This window comes from Hippopotamus amphibius, chromosome 6 (assembly GCF_030028045.1).
Source record: "Hippopotamus amphibius kiboko isolate mHipAmp2 chromosome 6, mHipAmp2.hap2, whole genome shotgun sequence".
Classification (NCBI taxonomy): Eukaryota; Metazoa; Chordata; class Mammalia; order Artiodactyla; family Hippopotamidae; genus Hippopotamus; species Hippopotamus amphibius.
In genome coordinates this window covers 20731562-20753166 of record NC_080191.1, presented here as the reverse complement: position 1 = coordinate 20753166, position 21605 = coordinate 20731562, and the positions used below count along the sequence as shown (strand labels likewise).

Genomic DNA, 21605 nt, shown 5'->3' with positions numbered 1-21605 from the left:
TCATTCAACACATTATTTGACCGAATCTGGGAGCCTAAAGCATTCAGTAAGCAGGAAACTGTCTGAGTATAGCTCTGCATTCCTCCAAAATGCCACTTTCTATGCTTGCATCGTTAATTAGAAGCACATTATGTCTAATATTTACATCTGAAGCCAGAAGCAGGACTGCTTAACATTTCTTAGGCCATGGGAACAGAGATAGTAGCTAGTAGCTGAGCACCCACCTAATTCTGCCCCCTTTGCCTCCCCAGCAAGGGAGTGGGACCGTTGTGTCTTCCCTGGTCATTTTTCTTCCAGCTCCTCTTTTCCCACCTAGATCCAACAGGAAATACAGGTAGAATCCTGAGGCAGGCTGCGAGAAGAAAAGGCCTGCTAGGGGCAGCTCAGCCCATTCTACCTTTATGTCTTAGCTGTGTTTCAGGGCATACAGTTTGGAGTAAGAACCCAGGGAGTGACATCTGGGAATCAAGCCCCAATTATAGCTGGTAGAGCACTTTCCAGCAAGATTGTCAAGGTGTAGGTGAAGAGAAGGAGCTGAGTGACAGAGCCAAAATGAGAGAATTGAGAAATCTGTCATTGAAAGTAGTGAAGAAATAGGCAACTGGGAAATGGTCTATAAAAGTTCTAGACATGGAGTTCAGATGACTTTGACATGATTCCAGCACAGGCGCTCACAGTATGCTCTACTCATTGAAAGTTATTAGAATGGCTAAGTGATTTAGTTTTCTCTACCTCACTGACCTATTTGTGTGTCTGTCTTCCCTATCACACTGTGGGAATTGAAGACAGGGAGTTTAGCTGAATTGGAAAAAGCATGGACTTTGAAATCGGAGAGATCTATTTAAACCCAAACCTCTTCTCTTTCTCATGTTGAACTTTGCTCAAGTTATCTTTATTACACTGAACCTCAGCTTCTGTGTGCATCACAACGTTGTTAGAAGGATTAAGTGAGAGAAGAACATTTACATACAATCATCTTGCACATAGGAAGTATTCAGTAGAAGTTTTGTCCCCTCTCCCTTTTTGTATCTTCCACAGAGCTTTACATTTAAAAGGCATTTGAAATATTTATCAAATTGAGTATGTTTCTACCTATTAGTCTGAACCCTGGTTAAAGACAGTATAAGGCAGGCATATTTATAAGGCTTTCACCTTGAGCAGCTAATGTTATTGTTGCTGAATATTTTATCAAGCAACTGCCTGTTACATGCCAAGTACTAAGTTTTTACTTGCTGATCTGGTCTCTCTTTCCTTCTTATTTTCAGAGTTCAGCTTGAAGCTTCTGCTTTGTGTAGGCCTATTCTTTTCCCTATATGTAGGACCTCTTCTCCACGCCAGTATTTATCAGTGGGTTTGAGAGTCATTCCCTTATGCTTACTACTCTTCTAAAAAACCTTAACCTCATGCTCTAGGCCATGGACAAGTTAGGGACTGTTCAATACCTTTCTTTCTTTTGTCAAATACTTATTGAGCACATACTGTGCTGGAGTGGATATAAGCAGTATTCCTGCTTCCCAAGAAGCTTTTCCTGTAGTTAAAAAAAAAAAAAAAACAAACTCACAGAGGGACTTTCCTGGTGGCCCAGTGGCTAAGACTCCATGCTCCCAGTGTACGAGGCCCAGGTTCGATCACTGGTTGGGGAACTAGATCCCACATGCTGCAACTACAGATCCCGCACACGGCAATGAAGATCCTGTGTGCCACAAAATAAGACCCAGTGCAGCCAAATAAATATATTAAAAAAAAAAAAAACACCACACACACATACACATAGAAAAAGGACTGGAAAGAGATGCACCAAGATGTTGACAGAGCTTATCTCAAAGTCGTGGTATTTGGGTGCTGTTATTTTTTTTTTTAATGTTGCTTATCTGGATTGTCTAAATTTTCAAAAATTTCATTTTGAAGTTATAGGATGTGCATCCTCCCCACGCCCACCCCTGCTAACAGAATAGTGACCCCTCTCTTCTTCTTGCATTCAGCTTTTGCGAGAATTGAAGCACCCTAATGTGATCGCCCTGCAGAAGGTGTTCCTTTCTCACAGTGACAGGAAGGTGTGGCTGCTGTTTGATTATGCAGAACATGATTTATGGGTAAGTCTAAACTAACTATTTTTAGGGTAATTTTATATAGGTATGAAGAAATAAATGTGTGTACTACATATTGCGAATGCATAGAAAGGAAAACTTGCTCTGTGCACCATCGTTCAAAATAAATATACTAAATGTAAATTTTGATTTAAGAGCATTAGAACAGTAAACGTTAATATCCTATTTTACTGAGAAGATAGTATTTGTAACATTCAGAAATTTCACTTCAAAAAATGTTAGTGAGTGGGAGATTGTAATTTTATGCAAGTAATTAATGGCAGTTTACTAATATATGTAGTGAAAATTACTTTCTTTTGTGGTCCACACAGTAATTCAAGTTTAACTGGTTATATACTTGTAAATAGTTTCCCTCTCTAAGTTAAGGTCAGACTCTTGCAGCATTTTGCCATTTAAAACTGACTCTACCAAATAGAAGAATACATATGGTTTTGCAAAATTAGGGATGTTTTTATCAATATATAAAAGAAGCCAAAAATTCTAATTCCACATGTTTAAAGTTAGGAATCAGGGCATTTAAACATTTTATCCCAGGAATTGCCAAAAGTAAAAAAATTCAAACTTGGCAGTAAGTTCAAATTTTGGATAATTAAATTTTGATTCAATATAGTGTGGTTTGTCCTCTGTATAAATTACAAGTGTTTTTAGGAATAGCTTTAACAAACTCATAGGTCTTGAAAGAAATTTCAGTTTATGCTCTTACAGCAGATACTGACAAGAACCTCCTCTGTTATGGATATTCAGTACCCATTTTGGCATGTTTTGGACAAGGGTTGGGTGGAGATGGAGGTGGATGTGGGAGTGTGGGGGGCAGGGAGAATTTCTTCCCCTTCATTACAATGTTTTTATAACTCACAGTTCGAATATGGTGATCCAGTTGTATTTATTTCAGTGGGATTGAATTCCCCATTTTTCTCTCCCTGCTCTATTCTAGTGATTTGCTATTCAATATTGACTACTAAGAATATATCCTAATTTCATTATGTGGCAAAAGAAGGTGGAACTTTCCAATAATTCTAATATACATATAGTCAGTGAAGTTACCCAAATACACCACGTACTAACTTTTTATAGAATAGTGAAGATTTACAGGTTTTTTTCCCTTTCATGTACTCTTTCTTTCTGTTAGTAGAGAATACAATTAATACTATTTTTAAGCAAGTTTTACAATATCAACCCTATGCTAACACATATATATGGAATCAGAAAAAAATTGGTATTGATGAACTGAGTGGCAAAGGAAGAATAAAGACGCAGATGTAGAGAACAGACTTGAGGACGTGGAGAGGTGGGGAAGGAGGAGCTGGAACAAAGTGAAAGAGTAGTATTGACATATATGCACTACCAAATGTAAAATAGATAGCTGGTGGGAAGCAACTGCCTAACACAGGGAGATCAACTCAGTGATTGCTGATGACCTAGAGGGGTGGGATAGGGAGGGTGGGAGGGAGGCTCTTGAGGGAGGGGATATGGGGATATATGTATAAACACAGCTGATTCACTTTGTTGTACAGCAGAAACTGGCAGAACAGTGTAAAGCTACTGTACTCTAATAAAGATTGGGAAAAAAAAATCAACCCTTTTTACTTCTTGGTTTTATTTAATGAAAATAGTAGTTTCAGTAAATCATCATTATAACCACATTAATACTGTCACATTCACCCTCAATATAGATTCTGTTTTGGTTTGATCTTATTATTCAAATTATTTTTCTTTGTGTCATTATTGGCCTTTAATAAGTAATCTTAAAATGTAGAGAATTTATTGCAGCCTTGATTGTGTTTTATTGACACAGGCAAAGACTATGTTATTATAATATATATTTTTTAATTTTTAGCATATTATTAAGTTTCACCGAGCATCAAAAGCAAATAAAAAGCCCATGCAGTTGCCAAGATCTATGGTTAAATCATTACTTTACCAGATTCTTGATGGTATCCATTACCTCCATGCAAACTGGGTGCTTCACAGAGATCTGGTAAGTATGTTTCCTTTAATCAATATGTTTTTTTCTTTTTAAAATATCTTTTCTTCTTGGTACAGTTATGATGAACATTAATTATGGAAAAATTAGAAAATGCACATAAGCAAAAAAAAGGAAATAAAAATCACCCATAAGCCTGTGATCAAAAGATTGCTGATATTAACTTTTGGTGTGTGCCACTCCCCTTGCATTTACGACATCTATAAAATGTCGGTGTGGTTTTCAGCAGGTGGTCGGCGTAACCCTAATGGGACGGCCTTCTGAAACAAGCAACTTTTGCTCCATTTTGTTTTTCGTAATTTTGCTCATCGTTAGTAAAAGCTCTAATAATTAAGGATTGAGTTCTCGTCGTTTTCAAAGCTAAACTGAAGTAATGACATTGCATCCAGTAAATAGAATGTTATTAGTATTAACAATAAGTAAAGGAGGAAACCTAACGGGGAAATATACCTATTAGGCATATTAGCCGCCATTCAAATGTTTGATTTTATTTTTTCACTCAGTACACGTATAACGCACATTTATTAATGTCAAATTATATGTTATTCATCTTTTCATTGTTATCGTTTTAGTTTGTATTGATGAGATTTTTTGTTTGTTTGTTCTTAAGAAATATGGGTACCGAATAGCTGTAATACCCCTGAGTTTATAATTTGAAGTTTATTTTGCTTAAGCTTTTGGCGGTTCTAGGGATATAGTAGGAATAAATCTAGGTCGACTTAGTTTTTTGAATTGAGGGAAAGCATTTATTATAGAAAGGAATGAATACATAAGGAGATCTAGATAGTACCCTTTGCTACCTTGTCAGTCAGGCCTAGTCTTCTGGCTTGAGTATCTCTTGATGTGGCATTGAAGTTAAATTGGGGCCATATGACACAAAGATGCATTTACCATTTCAACAGAAGCATTTCACCTCATAATTTTAAACTAAGGTTCTCAAAGCCTTCCACTTATCCACTTTTCTATTACCTGCGAATCAGCGTGTTTTAAAATGATTCTTGGGTATATGAAGTTGTTCTAGGTTAAACCCTCCTTCATAAATGGCCTTAGATTTTAATTTGCTATATACTTAATATAGCCTATGAGTTATATTTTTGAGGTCATTCGTGTTTGAATCATTGATCAGAATCCTTTACTGAAGATTAATCTCAACTCTTTTTTTTCCCCCACAAAATTATATATTTTGCTCTAAATAGCATAGATTAACACATTTTATTTGTGGTGTCACTGCATGAATATCCAATGGTACTGAAACCTAATATAACCAGGACTCAGTTTTCTCCCATCCAAAGCTGCTGCTGCTTTAGTGTCCTCTCCTTTGGTTATGGCACCACCCACCTCCTAGCCTAGAAACTTCTTTTACCACTTGCAGGCCCTTGTATTCCACATCCAGAACTTGCCTCGTCCTGTCAGTTTCACCTTCAAAATATCTCTTCCATTCATCTGTTTCCATTCCTAGTGCCTCATTCCTAGTTCAGGCCTTTAGTATCTTTTTTCTTGTAATTTGGTGCTAGCCTCTTAACTTGTCTCCTTGTAAACAATTTCTTTCCCTTCCATTCTACTTTAGACCTTCTGAATAATTACTCAGCCCCTGCTCAAGACCTTTGAAATAGTTCCTCATTGCTTACAGACTAAGGCTCTAGTTTCTTTTTTTGGCTTTTGAGGTCTTATCTAGTATAGCTCCAACTGCCTTTAAAATTTTTCTTCTATATCCCTGTTATCTTCTACTTACACTGTACTGTTTAACTACTGATTGTTCCCTGGGTCCTCCTGAGAGTTCCTGCCTCAGTGGCCTTTATTTCTCCTGTCTTTAAAACCCCTTACCCCATCTCTATATACTCAAATATTACCTGTCTTTCAGGACCTGCACAAATGTTAAAACTTACCCTCAAATCCATCCTGACTTGGAAATAATCTCTCCTCCTTGTTGGTTGCTGTTGTACTTAATCTTTACATCTCTTCTGGCATTTGTCTATTAGTACTGTAGTAATTTATATAGATGTCTAGAAGATGTTCTAGACCATGAACTTATTGAGAGAGTGGGGTCTATGGCTCATTTTGGTACACTACTGCTCCAGTACACAGTAGGTACTGAGTAAATATTTTCTTAGTGAATGAATATCAGTAAGAATATTGGTTATTACTGCATGTTTTTGGATCAGGTAACATATGTATTCAGCACACTTCCCAAATAAATTTTTATTATTTCCTTGCATGTGCAAAGTGTGAAGGGGTAAGGACAGTACAAACATGACTGTATCAAGACCTTCTCAGGAGTTTAGTCTGAGAGAAGAAATGTGACATGTACACAAACAATTATAAGATAGATGAGAGAATGTGATCAGGACAGTGTGAGAAGTACAGACTAAATGCTATTCAAGGTTAGGAGAGGTTCTGAGTGGGGGGATAAGGGCAGGCTTTTGAGAGGTGCTGTTTGAGCTGGACTTTGAAGGATGAGTAGAATTTAAATAGAGATTTGAGAGATGAGGGTAATCTAATGGAGTGTTGGATGTAACATTTTTGAGGTGAGAAAGCAGTTGAATTATCCCAGAGAGAATATGTAGTTCTGTGTGGCTCAAAAATGGATAAGCTGAATTAGGGTGGTATAAAGTAAGACTAGGAAGACATGGGTTGGAGCCTGATTGAGGAAAGGCCCTAAATATCAGGCTAGGAAGTTTAATGAAGTTTCTTTTTTCCCTGAATGAAATTATTTTTCCCCATTAAAGAAGCCATCATTGATTATTATTACCTCATCCATAGCATGGACACAATACATGCATATATTTTTTTATTGAGGAATAGTTGATTTACAACGTTGTGTTAATTTCTGCTGTACAGCAAAGTGATTCAGTTTTATACACATACACACACACACACACACACATTCTTTTCAAAAATATTCTTTTCCATGATGGTTTCTTATAGGATATTGAATATAGTTCTCTGTGCTGTACAGTAGGACCTTGTTGTTTATCCATTTTATATATAAAAGCTTACATGTGCTAACCCCAGCCTCCCACTCCATCCCTCCCCCAACCTCCTCCCGCTTGGCAGCCACTAGTCTGTTCTCTATGCCCGTGATTCTGTTTCTGTTTCATAGATAGGTTCATTTGTGTCATATTTTAGATTCCACATATAAGATATCATATGGTATTTGTCTTTCTCTTTCTGACTTACTTCACTTAGTATGAAAGTTTCTAGCTGCATTCATGTTGCTTCAAATGGCATTATTTCATTTTTTTTTTTATGGCTTGGTAGTATTCCATTGTATATGTGTACCACATCTTTATTTGTTGGTGAACATTTAGGTTGTTTCCATGTCTTGGCTATTGTGAATAGTGCTGCTGTAAACATAAGGGTGAATGTATCTTTTTGAATTATAGCTTTGTCTGGATATATTCCCAGGAATGGGATTGCTGGATCATATGGTAACTCTATTTTTAGTTTTTTAAGGAACCTCCATACTGTTTTCCATAGTAGCTGCACTAACATTTGTTACTTAAAGACTTTTTAATGATGGCTGTTCTGACTGGTGTGAGGTGGTACCTCACTGTAGTTTTGATTTGCATTTCTCTAAAAATTAGCTGTGTGGAGCCGCTTTTCATGTGCCCATCAGCCATCTGTATTAGCACGGATACAATATTGAAGATGTGTTCTGTATGTGGTTTTGACCTGGTATAACACTTGTTTGTATTTTACCTGTACATTCCCCTAGTGCCTCTACTCCCTAGGTAACTCTAGTAAGATTAGAAACTTTAAACCAGTAGGAATATAGTCTGTGATAGCCTACCAATTCTTTCACTGATCATGAGGCCTGCTATCTGGACCATATTGTCATGTTGTCATGATTTTGCCAAAGTATTTTCAGAAGCAGAAGATTTAAACTGTGTTTACTTTATAGATATATTCTATGGTAGATACAGAAATATAGAGTATATCAAGTATGAATATGGTTAAAAGAAGTGTGATGGAGACATTTGAAGAATTATTTTTTGTGTGAGCTTGAGAGTAGAGTTGTAGTTTTAGTCAATGAGTAGGGCTTTTAAATGCTTCATTTCCTATTCCTGTAGGAAATCTGGCTTTGCACAGTTTGTTAGTCACAACTGTTTCAGAGTGCATATCATCTCTAAATTTTCATTTGGTGTGAAAACCTAGAAAACCCATACAATTAAAGGTGTTAGAGTAAATATAAATTTGCAATGTAATAGTATAACCCAACAAATTTAAAAAGTAAATAAAAACCAGTGTTTTGAACTTCACACAAAGAAGCATTACATCATCAATGAGGTTGGCGTTTTTCATTGTGATTGATTTCATATCTAGAACAGTATTTTTTTTTTTTTTTTTTTTTTGGCACACGGGCTTAGTTGCTCCGCGGCATGTGGGATCTTCCTGGAGCTGGGATCGAACCCGTGACCTCTGCATTGGCAGGCGGATTCTTAACCACTGCGCCACCTAGGAAGCCCTAGAACAGTATTTTAATTGTCATTTGGATCCTCGAATTTAATACAGAAATAGAGAATTTAAATAAAGTCACCAAAAAGATTACTTATATTGAGGAATTGCTTTAAAAAGAAACGAGAGGGCTTCCTAGGTGGCGCAGTGGTTAAGAATCCACCTGCCAATGCAGAGGTCACGGGTTCGATACCAGCTTCAGGAAGATCCCACATGCCGCGGAGCAACTAAGCCTGTGTGCCAAAAAAAAAAAAAAGAAAGAAAGAAACGAGAAAAGGAGCTAAATATATTCATCTTAGCAGAGAGACTGTAGAGACATAAGTCTATAAATATTTGGAACTTGTAAACACCAAGGGAGGAAAGATATATTTTAATTTTATAGCAGGATATAGCTAAGAGTAAGAAGATGAAATATAGGATGACTCATTTTTATGGGATTACTATTCTAGTAGGTTGGAAGAATGCCAAGATATAGTTTATCTCTTTTTGAAAATTATGAGCTTCTTGAGAGCAAGGATCTTATCTTACTAATTTCTGTATTCCTAGCATTGGCATATTGTTTGTACTTATAAGTTACTTGAATTGAATTTTAGCAAAGCATCTGGCAATTGTACATTATTCCTTAGCAAAGGTAGAGAAATGTTGGCTAAATGATAATACTGTTAAGAGGATTTATGGCTCCTTTGTTGCAGAATATTGCTACTGGATCAGTGGCATAAACTGAACTGTTAAACTCTTTTTTACTTTCATATCTCTGCACCTAGCAGATGATAAATGCTAGGTTTTTACTGAATGGAGAACTTGAATGAATGGGCCCTGACTAGCTCTGGGTTTAAAAAAATATTGTGGAAGTCCCATCCCAAAATATAAACTTGAGTTTTGAATGGTAATTCTTGTTCACAATAGTGGGTTAATAGTGGGTTTTTGAAGTCCACAGGCACAAACAACTAGTATAAGGTCTGTAAACACGGTATATGGAGATGTTTGTGAGATCCAATTGAGAGATAATAATTTTAAATCCAGTAATCTTTTGAGTTTTATTACTAACATCTAAATAGTTTTGGATTGTTAAAAAGTTACTTCTGTCACAGACCTGAAGACATTTATACTATTAGAGTTTAGTAATAATAATAATAATAATACTTGCCAATACTTAGAGTTGGTTATAATTCAGCTGACTAAAGAAAAGGAGGCAATAGACATTCTAGCTACAGAGAAATGTATAATATATGACTCTGGATATTTTATCATATTAACTGACAAAACTACATAGTTTTGGTTTAATGATTTTTTTTCTTCCTTATGACACACCGCTTGTTCAGGCAGAATTCTTACTGGATTTTCAACAGCATTGTAGGTTGTTTATGACATGTTGGCTATGTGTATTTTAAGTGTGTATTAGTAACAAATTGCCCCCAAATGGGGTATCTTTAAACAACATTTATCATCTCATAGATTCTATGGGCCAGGGATCTAGGTGTGGCTTACCTGGATTCTCTGTTTCAGAGTCTATTTTTTTTAATTATTTTTTTTAATGTATGTATTTATTTATTGGCTGCGTTGGGTCTTCGATGCTGCACACGGGCTTTCTCTAGTTGCAGAAAGTGGGGGCTACTCTTCATTGTTTTGCGAGGGCACCTCATTGTGGTGGCTTTTCTTGTTGCAGGGCATGGGCTCTAGGCGCGTGCGCTTCAGTAGTTGTGGCACACAGTCTCAATAGCTGTGGCTCACGGGCTCTAGAGCGCAGGCTCAGTAGTTGTGGCACACAGGCTTAGTTGCTCTGGGGCATGTGGAATCTTCCCGGGGCAGGTATTGAACCCGTGTCCCCTGCACTGGCAGGCAGATTCTCAACCACTGCGCCACCTAGGAAGTCCCCAGAGTCTCTTTAAAAGGTTGCAGTCAACTCAAGTCTGGATTGGGAAGAGTCCACTTCTAGTTCATTCACGTGGTTTTCTGCAGGATTCATTTCCTCACAGGCTAATGGGTGGAGGCCTTCCTTGGTTCCTTGTCACATGAGCCTCTCCATAGAGCATCTCAAAACATGGCAGTGTTCTTTTTTTTTTTTTTTAATTTTATTTATTTATTGGCTGTGTTGGGTCTTCGTTGCTGCACACGGGCTTTCTCTAGTTGCAGAGAGCAGGGGCTACTCTTCATTGTGGTGCGCAGGGGCTACTCCACTGCACCACCTAGGAAGTCCCCCATGGCAGTGTTCTTTACCAGAGTGGCAAACATGAGGGCGAGAGAGAGAGTGTGTGTGTTAGCAAGATGGAAGTCACTGTCTTCTGTAAGTTAATCATGGAAGTGACACCTCATTAATTTTGCTGTATTCTGTTCATTAGAAGTCACTAGGTATAGCCCATACTCAAGAGGAGTACTTACATAAGCATAAGAGTGTGTATACTGGGGATGGGGATGATTGGGAACTGTGTCTGAAGCTGCCTACCATAGAGTCTGAGAGTGTTTTAAATGATGTTTGAATCCTGTTATTGTCCTTTTTATTTAGTTACAATATAGTAAAGAAAATGCAAGAAGTCCCTTCCTATCATATATAATTTTTTCCATGTATAAAAGTTGCTTGGGTAGTAAGAGTTTTGGGGTAGTTCTAGTTCTAGAGAGTGAAAAAACATTATAATGTGAGAAAAAGATGGCGGCGAAGTAGAGAGACGTGGAGTGCATCCCTCTCCACAGATGCATTGGGAATGCACGGAAGGACGCAGTCATTCCCACAGAGAACCAGCTGAACACCAGCAGACGGCCTCGGACACCGGAAAGGGCTGCGGAGAACCTGACATAGCCGACTGAATATTCGTCTAATCCAATACTTGGACATTAGTCTGAGGCTTGGACAGTCTTCTATAAACACCTCTATCACCAGGACAAGCAACCCCAAAATCTTGGACAACCATGAGGAAACAAAGAAACACCATGCAGGCAAAGGAGCAGGAAAAAAACCCACAAGACCAAATAAATGAGGAGGAAATAGGAAAAATGCCTGAAAAAGAATTTAGAGTAATGATAGTAAAAATGATACAAAATCTCGATAACAAATTAGAGAAAGTACAAGAAACAGTTCATAAGAACTCAGAAAAACAAACAGCAATGGATAACAAAATAACTGAAATTAAAAATACTCTAGATGCTATAACCAGCAGAATGACTGAGGCAGAAGAACGAATAAGTGAGTTGGAAGATAGAATGGAAGAAATAAACGCCACAGAGCAGGAAAAAGATAAAAAAATAAAAAGACTAGAAGACAGCCTCAGAGACCTCAGTGATAACCTTAAACGTACCAACATTCGAATTATAGGCATCCCAGAAGAAGAAGAAAACAAGAAAGGGTCTGTGAAAATATTTGAAGAGGTTCTAGTGGAAAACTTCCCCAACATGGGAAAGGAAATAATGAACCAAGTCCAAGAAGCACAGAGAGTCCCATACAGAATAAACCCAAGGAGAAATACACCAAGACACATATTAATCAAACTAACGACAATTCAACACAAAGAAAAAATATTAAAAGCAGCAAGAGAAAAGCAACAAACAACATATAAGGGAAAACCCATCAGGATAACAGCTGACCTTTCTACAGAAACTCTGCAGGCCAGAAGGGAATGGCAGGATATACTGAAAGTCCTGAAAGAGAGAAACCTACAGCCAAGAATACTTTACCCAGCAAGAATCTCATTCAGATTTGAGGGAGAAATCAAAAGCTTTCCAGACAAGCAAAAGTTAAGAGAATTCAGCACCACCAAACCAGCCTTACAACAAGTGCTAAAGGAACTTCTCTAAGTAGGAAACACAAGAAAAGGAAAACACCTACAAATACAAACCCAAAACAATTAAGAAAATGGTAATTGGAACACACATGTCAATAATCACTTTAAATGTAAATGGATTAAATGCTCCAACCAAAAGACACAGACTGGCTGAATGGATACAAAAACAAGACCCTTCTATATGCTGCCTACAAGAAACCCACTTCAGACCAAGGGATACATATAGACTGAAAGTAAAGGGATGGAAAAAGATATTCCATGCAAATGGAAGTCAAAAGAAAGCTGGAGTAGCAATACTCATATCAGACAAATTAGACTTGAAAGTAAAGACTATTAAAAGAGACAAGGAAGGGCACTACATAATGATCAAGGGATCCATCCAAGAAGAACATATCACAATGGTAAATATCTATGCCCCCAATATAGGAGCACCTCAATACATAAGGCAAATGCTAACAGCTATAAAAGGGGACATCGACAGTAACACAATAATAGTGGGAGACTTGAACACCCCACTTACATCAATGGACAGATCATCCAAACAGAAAATCAATAAAGACACACAAGCTTTAAATGACACATTAGACCATCTCGACTTAATTGATATTTATAGGACATTCCATCCAAAAACGACAGACTACACTTTCTTCTCAAGTGCACACGGAACATTTTCCAGGATAGATCACATCTTGGGTCACAAATCAAACCTCAGCAAATTCAAGAAAATTGAAATCATATCAAGCATCTTCTCAGACCACAACGCCATGAGACTAGATATCAATTACAGGAAAAAAACTGCAAAAAATACAAACACATGGAGGCTAAACAATTCACTCTTAAACAACCAAGGAATCACTACAGAAATCAAAGAGGAAATCAAAAAGTATCTAGAAACAAATGACAACGAAAACACAACAACCCAAAACCTATGGGACGCAGCAAAAGCAGTTCTAAGAGGGAAGTTTATAGCAATACAGTCCTACCTTAAGAAACAAGAAAATGATCGAATAAACAACCTAACCTTACACCTCAAACAACTAGAGAAAGAAGAACAAAGAAACCCCAAAGTGAGCAGAAGGAAAGAAATCGTAAAGATCAGAGCAGAAATAAATGAAAAAGAAAGGAAAGAAACCATAAGAAAAATAAATAAAACTAAAAGCTGGTTCTTTGAGAAGATTAACAAAATTGATAAACCATTAGCCAGACTCATCAAGAAAAAAAGAGAGAAGATGCAAATCAACAGAATTAGAAATGAAAAAGGAGAAGTCACAACGGACACCTCAGAAATACAAAACATCATGAGAGACTACTACAAGCAACTATATGCCAATCAATTGGATAACCTGGAAGAAATGGATACATTCTTAGAAAAATACAATCTTCCAAGACTGAACCAGGAAGAAATAGAAACCATGAACAGACCAATCACAAGTACAGAAATTGAGGCAGTGATTAAAAATCTCCCAACACACAAAAGCCCAGGACCAGATGGATTCACAGGCGAATTCTATCAAACATTTCGAGAAGAGTTAACACCTATCCTTCTCAAACTCTTCCAAAATATTGCAGAAGGCGGAGCACTCCCAAACTCATTCTATGAGGCTACCATCACCCTGATACCAAAACCAGGCAAAGATGTCACAAAAAAAGAAAACTACAGACCAATATCACTGATGAATATAGATGCAAAAATCCTCAACAAAATACTAGCGAACAGACTGCAACAGCACATTAAAAAAATCATACACCACGATCAAGTGGGGTTTATCCCTGGGATGCAAGGATTCTTCAATATACGCAAATCAATCAACGTGATACATCATATCAACAAATTGAAGGATAAAAACCATATGATCATTTCAATAGATGCAGAAAAAGCTTTTGACAAAGTTCAACATCCATTTATGATAAAAGCTCTCCAGAAAATGGGCATAGAAGGAAATTACCTCAACATCATAAAAGCCATATATGACAAACCAAAAGCCAACATTGTTCTCAATGGAGAAAAACTGGAAGAATTCCTTCTAAGAACAGGAACAAGACAAGGGTGTCCACTCTCACCACTGTTATTCAACATAGTTTTGGAAGTGTTAGCCACAGCAATCAGAGAAGAAAAAGAAATAAAAGGAATCCAAATTGGAAAAGAAGAAGTAAAATTATCACTCTTTGCAGATGACATGATACTATATATAGAAAACCCTAAAGACTCTACCAGAAAACTGCTAGCACTCATTGATGAGTTTAGTAAAGTAGCAGGATACAAAATTAATGCACAGAAATCTCTTGCATTCCTATACACTAACAACGGAAGAGCAGAAAGAGAAATTAAGGAAACTCTCCCATTCACCATTGCAACCAAAAGAATAAAATACCTAGGAATAAACCTGCCTAAGGAGGCAAAAGATCTGTATGCAGAAAACTTTAAGACATTGATGAAAGAAATCAAAGATGACATAAACAGATGGAGGGATATACCATGTTCCTGGATTGGAAGAATCAACATCGTGAAAATGACTGTACTACCCAAAGCAATTTACAGATTTAATGCAATCCCGATCAGATTACCAATGGCATTTTTCACAGAACTAGAGCAAGAAATCTTACGATTTGTATGGAAACGCAAAAGACCCCGAATAGCCAAAGCAATCTTGAGAAGGAAAAATGGAGTTGGTGGAATCAGGCTTCCTGACTTCAAACTATACTACAAGGCCATAGTGATCAAGACAGTATGGTACTGGCACAAAAATAGAAAGGAAGATCAATGGAACAGAATAGAGAGCTCAGAAGTAAGCCCAAACACATATGGGCACCTTATCTTTGACAAAGGAGGCACGAGTATACAATGGAAAAAAGACAGCCTCTTCAATAAGTGGTGCTGGGAAAATTGGACAGCAACATGTAAAAGAATGAAATTAGAACACTTCCTAACACCATACACAAAAATAAACTCCAAATGGATTAAAGACCTACATGTAAGGCCAGACACTATCAAACTCCTAGAGGAAAACATAGGCAGAACACTCTTTGACATACATCAAAGCAACATCCTTTTTGACCCACCTCCTAGAATCATGGAAATAAAATCAAGAATAAACAAATGGGACCTCATGAAACTTAAAAGCTTTTGCACAGCAAAAGAAACCATAAACAAGACAAAAAGGCAACCCTCAGAATGGGAAAAAATAATTGCCTATGAAACAACGGACAAAGGATTAACCTCCAAAATATACAAGCAGCTCATGCAGCTTCATACCAAAAAAGCAAATAACCCAATCCACAAATGGGCAGAAGACCTAAATAGACATTTCTCCAAAGAAGACATACAGATGGCCAACAAACACATGAAAAGATGCTCAACATCACTCATCATCAGAGAAATGCAAGTCAAAGCCACAATGAGGTATCACCTCACACCAATCAGAATGGCCATCATCACAAAGTCTGGAAACAACAAATGTTGGAGAGGGTGTGGAGAAAAGGGAACTCTCCTGCACTGTTGGTGGGACTGTAAGTTGGTACAGCCACTATGGAAAACAATTTGGAGGTTCCTTAAAAAACTACAAATAGAACTACCATATGATCCAGTAATCCCACTCCTGGGCATATACCCAAAGAAAACCATAATCCCAAAAGAAACTTGTACCATAATGTTTATTGCAGCACTCTTTACAATAGCCAGGACATGGAAGCAACCGAAATGCCCATCAACAAATGAATGGATACAGAAGATGTGGCATATATATACAATGGAATATTACTCAGCTATAAAAAGGGATGAGATGGAGCTATATGTAATGAGGTGGATAGAACTACAATCTGTCATACATAGTGAAGTAAGTCAGAAAGAGAAAGACAAATATTGTATGCTAACTCACATATACGGAATCTAAAAATGGTACTGATGAACTCAGTGACAAGAACAGGGAAGCAGATACAGGGAATGGACTGGAGAACTCGAGGTATGGGAGGGGGCGGGGGGTGAAGGGGAAACTGAGAAGAAGCGGGAGAGTAGTACAGACATATATATACTACCAACTGTAAAATAGTCAGTGGGAAGTTGTTGTATAACAAAGGGAGTCCAACTCGAGGATGGAAGATGCCTTAGAGGACTGGGGCAGGGAGGGTGGGGGGGAATCGAGGGGGGGGCGTCAAGGAAGGGAGGGAATATGGGGATTTGTGTATAAAAACAGTTGATTGAACCTGGTGTACCCCCAAAAAAAATAAAATAAAATAATAATAAAAAAAAACAAAAAAACAAAAAAAAAAACATTATAATGTACCAATTATTCCTTCCCTTTCACGTTCTTCAGGGATTTATTCCTAGAATTTGATATATGTCCCCTACTTTTCCCTTCCTCTCCTCTTCTCTTACTCCTTTCCCACCCTGCTATTGAACCACAAGTTTAACCCACTTAAATCTAGAGGGTATGTTCAGTTTCGATCCAGGATTTTTCACTTTGAACATACCTAGAGGTTCTTTCGTTATTATGCAGTCTGAGGCTTATGCTTATCATTAATATTAGTACTTTCTTATTTCTATTTTTCTTTTTCATTCATGTATATAAAGCAAAAGTAAAAATGCAAAGGAAAATTTAAATGATGGTAAAACCATTGTTTTCCAAGGTTGGTAAATGCTGCTGAGTTGTAACAGCTAGCTGACAAGCAGTAAAAGGACAGCGTGAAATACAGTCCTTTAGCCAAAAAGAGCATTTGAAGACTCTCTAGGAATGACACTGTGTGAAAGTCCAATATATGAAATCAAAGTTGGCCCTCTGTTTTTTACTCAGCTGGGAAAAAAAGTGCTATACTGTTCTTCTTTGTGAAAGTTTGATTGAAATAAATGCTCTGTGGTTGGAGAATTGTCTAGAAATCTCTCTGCATCACAGTTTCTCTTCATACCTTGTGTGTGACCAGGAGATGCATTGTCTTTAGTTTTGTCTGTGCTAAGCAGGGCCTGATAGGGCACATGTTTATACTTAAAAGAAACCCTTAAAATCTTACTGTAGCCATCATGCCAGCATTTTGCAAGAATTTTAATAATGTTTTAGAGTTTTAGCCTTGCTTAGTTCTTACAATATGGGAGCTTTGAGATCCTAGATTTAAAAAAAAATTATTTCTAAGATAATCTTGCTACTTAAGCCTCACTTTACTCATTTGTAAAATGACAGTTATGAGAGGTGCTTTATATGTTTGTTGACTCCATAGTCTTAGCTCCAGAGTACCTGAATTCCTCCTGATTTCCTTTCTCTAGAAGCTTCTGTACATTCTTCCAAATGTTTAATCAGCAATCCAGCAATGCCCTTTCTCTTAACTGCTTTCTTCCCCAGAATTCCTTTAGCCTGATACTCTTCCTAGCCTCTTCTGCTTTACAGAGTAGAGCCCTACTATAAATATATGAAATATGCTTCTTGATGTTTAAAAAAAGGCCATATTTCATCCCGTTTACATTTAAATATTGCTAATATTTTTTGCCAAGTCTTCATATTTAAAAATATAAAAGTTAAAAACTTGCTTAAATGAGATCAAAGTATTTCATGTAACTTTTCATTCTAACAATTCTGTGCTATTCAAGTGACTATTTTTCATTTGATTTATTAACATTTTACTTGACGAATTGTGACAGAAAGTATTTATTTTAACATGACTTAATCACCCTAACTTCTTTCAGAATGCAGAGCTAACAATGAAAAAAGTTAAGTATGGCCTGGTTATCTTCTAACCTGCAATTTTAGGTGATTTTAGATAATTACAGATCTTGTCATGAAGGAGAATCACACTAGGGCTTTAGCTAGTGACCTTTGGTTCCTAACTAGTTCCTTAGAGGGTTCCGCCACAGTCTGTGGCTCAGCTGCTTATGACGGCAGCCTTGAAGGCCTTTGATGGTAGTGATGTCGTCCGTGTGCAAAGACTCCTGTCCTACTGCCTTGTGAAGATAGGGAAGGTTCTGTTTCTTACAGTGCTCTGGATACTGTGACACACCTTACAAATGTAAGGAGGTATTATTGAGGTGTTTTCTAGATACAGGGCTGTGATTCTTTTGGGCATGGCGATTTTTCCATCATCCATACCCACAGCCCAGTAACTGGAGCTTTCAGCAGAGTCCTGCGCGGCTGTCGGTTTGAGTTAGAGCGTAGTGCTCTAACATCTGTTCGACAGGCAGATGATACACACTAAGAAGCACACTTCTAAGATAAGGGGACATGTGTTAAGGCTTCACAGGGGACATGGTTTGACTCAAAGTGGCCTAGGAGGCCTCTTAAGTTTCAGCTCAGGGATAGGGCTCTTTTGATGATTGCTGACTTTAGTATAGTTTTATTAGCCTGTACTGACAAACACATTTCTAGAAGGCTATTTGCCAAGTTAACGTAATAGTTCCTAAAAGGGTGTATAGTTAAGATGTATTCCACAGTGACAGCAATGGCAGAAACTGGTTAGGAACCACGGCCTACAGAAGGAGCCCCAGTACTTTGAGGCCTATGTTTAAAACTGAAGAATCAGGCATACTATTTTTATTAAATTAACTTTATTGAAGTAGAATTTATATACAACAAAATGCACCCATTTTAGTTACAAATTGATGAATTAGGACAAATGTGTATACTACCGCAGGCATTCTATTTGACCAGCCCTATAGGGTGATTCGCGATCCCTTACTGAGAATAATAGTATCTTCATCAAGAGGGGATCTTGCATTTAAGGACTATTGATTCATTTCACTGGGAGATTACTTATGATGGTTATTTTGTGTGATCATATTTTCAACTAAGCACACATCTGGGTAGAAATCTTCTGTTGGTGAGGGCTATAAGTCAATTAAGTATTGTTCATTTGCTGAGTGTGCTTTTGTTCTCATAATCCTGGCCTGGAGTGCATCTCTGAGAGACTTGGCTTCTAATCCCGGGTCTGCCACTGCCTGTGGCCCGTGAACTTAGTTGAGGTTGTAGGTTTTTTGCGTTTGTTCATGAGTAAAATGAGAGGGCTCAGTTTGATAACTTCTACCTCTGACATTCTTAATTTCTCATGATAATAAGATTGAATTATTTGATTTGAATATGAGTGTCACAAATGTAAACAGAAAACTACTTCCTACCAGTGTTGCTTCTCTGCAGATAGACTGTACTAGTTAATAAACAGGATAGCATCTGACTGTCTTTGTAGCCTTATTTCCTGGCTTCGCTGTCAGTGTGGAATACATCTTGATTATACTCTCTTGGTGACCTTGAAGTTAGTTAGGTAAATAGCCGTCTAGATACACGTGTTTGTCTTGCATTAAGCTTTTTATAAAGGCTGCTTTTTATTGGTTCTTGTTAGAGAAAAGAAAACCTTATCTCTGCTGTTCAGGCCTGTAACCACTCCTAAAAGGCAAAGACAAAGAAGTGCATTGTTAACCATTGTGCTGTGCTAGGTTGGCAGCTGTTTACCATGAATACTGAGGTTTAACATAGGTACCCATTACGGATACCTCTAGACCATTTTAAGGTAAAATGAAATTATTCACAGCATTTAATATTATAGACTGCTCCCTTTTAAGACAGCCTACATCTAGTTATTGATACATATTTCTAACTGGGAAGGAATTTTTGCTGAAAAAGAGCACTTTAAATAGCGGTTAGGTTCTCTGACTACAAAGGCCTAATTAACCCACAATACATCTAGAGTATGACGCTTACAGAACTATGGAAACTAATGTCCATTTTTCTGGATTTCTTTGGGGGGAAGTACTGGTGTTTAGACTTCGAATATTTGCTTTATAAACGTATTTCATCCTTCTAAGGTGTTCCAGGCAGTATGCTGGGCACTGGGAATACAGGGATATACAAAATACAGTCCCTTTCCTAATGAATGCATGGTGGGGAAGACACACATAAATGGATAATCATAAAATAGTAAGGTTTAAAAAAGAAATTATAAGGTATATTCAGCGATTAACTATGCATAAAGTACTAAGACCACAGAACCATACCTAACCAGTTGGGATGGGGCTCTCTTGGAGGACTCACACTGAGCTGAATCTGAAGGGATGAGTAGAAATTTATAAGAATGAATTGGAGGACATGGGTAGGGAGAGCATTCCAGGCAGAGGGGACAGTGTGAATAAGGGCATGGGGTAAGAAACTGCAAGCAGGTTGACATCATTGGGGCAAAGCAGAAAGTAGTGAAAGAAGAGGAAGGAGAAAGAAGTGGGGACCAGGTTGCAGTGAGCTTAATTGTCATGCTTAGAAGCATGGATTTTTCCTGTGGTCAGTCAGTGCTGAGCTGGTCAGGTTTTTGCTTAAGAAAGACTATTGAGACAGAGATGTAGAGTACTGGCTTGAAGGTGCAGGGATAGCAGCTTTCGCAGGCTGTTATAGTCAGCTGGTTGAGAAATGATGAAGGCCTGAACCAGGTCAGAGGAAATCATGATAGAGAGGAGGGCAGATAGTGGATAAATCTTTAGGAGTTAAGATAATCAGGCCTGAGACTGATTAGATTTGAGGAATAAAGGACAGGTGTTCAGAATTCTGCTTTTGTTGATTCAGTGACTGAGAAGGGAATACTATCAGAAAGAGTAGTGAAAATTCACTTTGAACAAGTTGAAGTGATTGTGGAGATGGCCAGCATATAGTTGACATATCTCTAGATATGTAGAAGATATATCTCTAGAGGTGTAGATTTTGGAATCATTGGCACATGAGTGATTGTTGAAACCCTGGAATGAATTAAAATTAGGACTTCCAAAAAATCTATATTCAGAAGTGAGCTTGGCATATTTTATGGTATGTGCTTACTCTGGTTTCTTACAGTTTCTTCTAAAATTGAGAACTTGCCTATCAAAGGATGATGAATACTAACCTTTGGCAATTTTCATTCATTCATCTAATTGTTCATTCATTCAACAAGTATTTATTAAACACTGTATGCCTGGATTTCAGCAGATACATAAAGTGGTGACAGAAATTATCTTCCCTCCCTTAATTGCAATCACAATAATCAAATTCTCTATATTTTTAAATCCTTTACCATCAATGAAGTTATTTTAAGGGGTAAAATTATGATAGACTGATGCTACTAGCAAATGACTGTTGTGTTTTAGAAAAAAAGCATGTATCTTACTCTTAGTTTTTTGCCCTGTTTGTTACAACACAGAATCTTATTTGTTCAAGGTGAACAATGGAGAACAGTGTGAAGAAAGAAATATAAACTGAAGGTTTTCTCCTGGGAATGTACTTCTATCAGATGTGACGAGAGTTGTGTCACTTCTGTATTTAAATAAAAGAATAGTTGTAGCCAGTAATATTAGGCTAG

The 21605-nt window shown here is 37.4% G+C and overlaps 1 protein-coding gene across 7 annotated transcripts in view; it reads left to right on the top strand.

Annotated features, from left to right (window-relative positions):
* CDK19 (cyclin dependent kinase 19) overlaps positions 1–21605 on the top strand; it is a 166828-nt gene that overhangs the window by 110994 nt on the left and 34229 nt on the right. For all 7 annotated transcript variants that reach the window (XR_009054315.1, XM_057738932.1, XM_057738930.1 and 4 more), the window contains 2 exons: positions 1983–2093; positions 3946–4086. Coding sequence is in view for 6 of the 7 variants with exons in the window: in XM_057738932.1 (XP_057594915.1) it covers positions 1983–2093; positions 3946–4086 (252 nt within the window). In the remaining variant the exon portion in view is untranslated. The remainder of the gene's footprint in view (positions 1–1982; positions 2094–3945; positions 4087–21605) is intronic.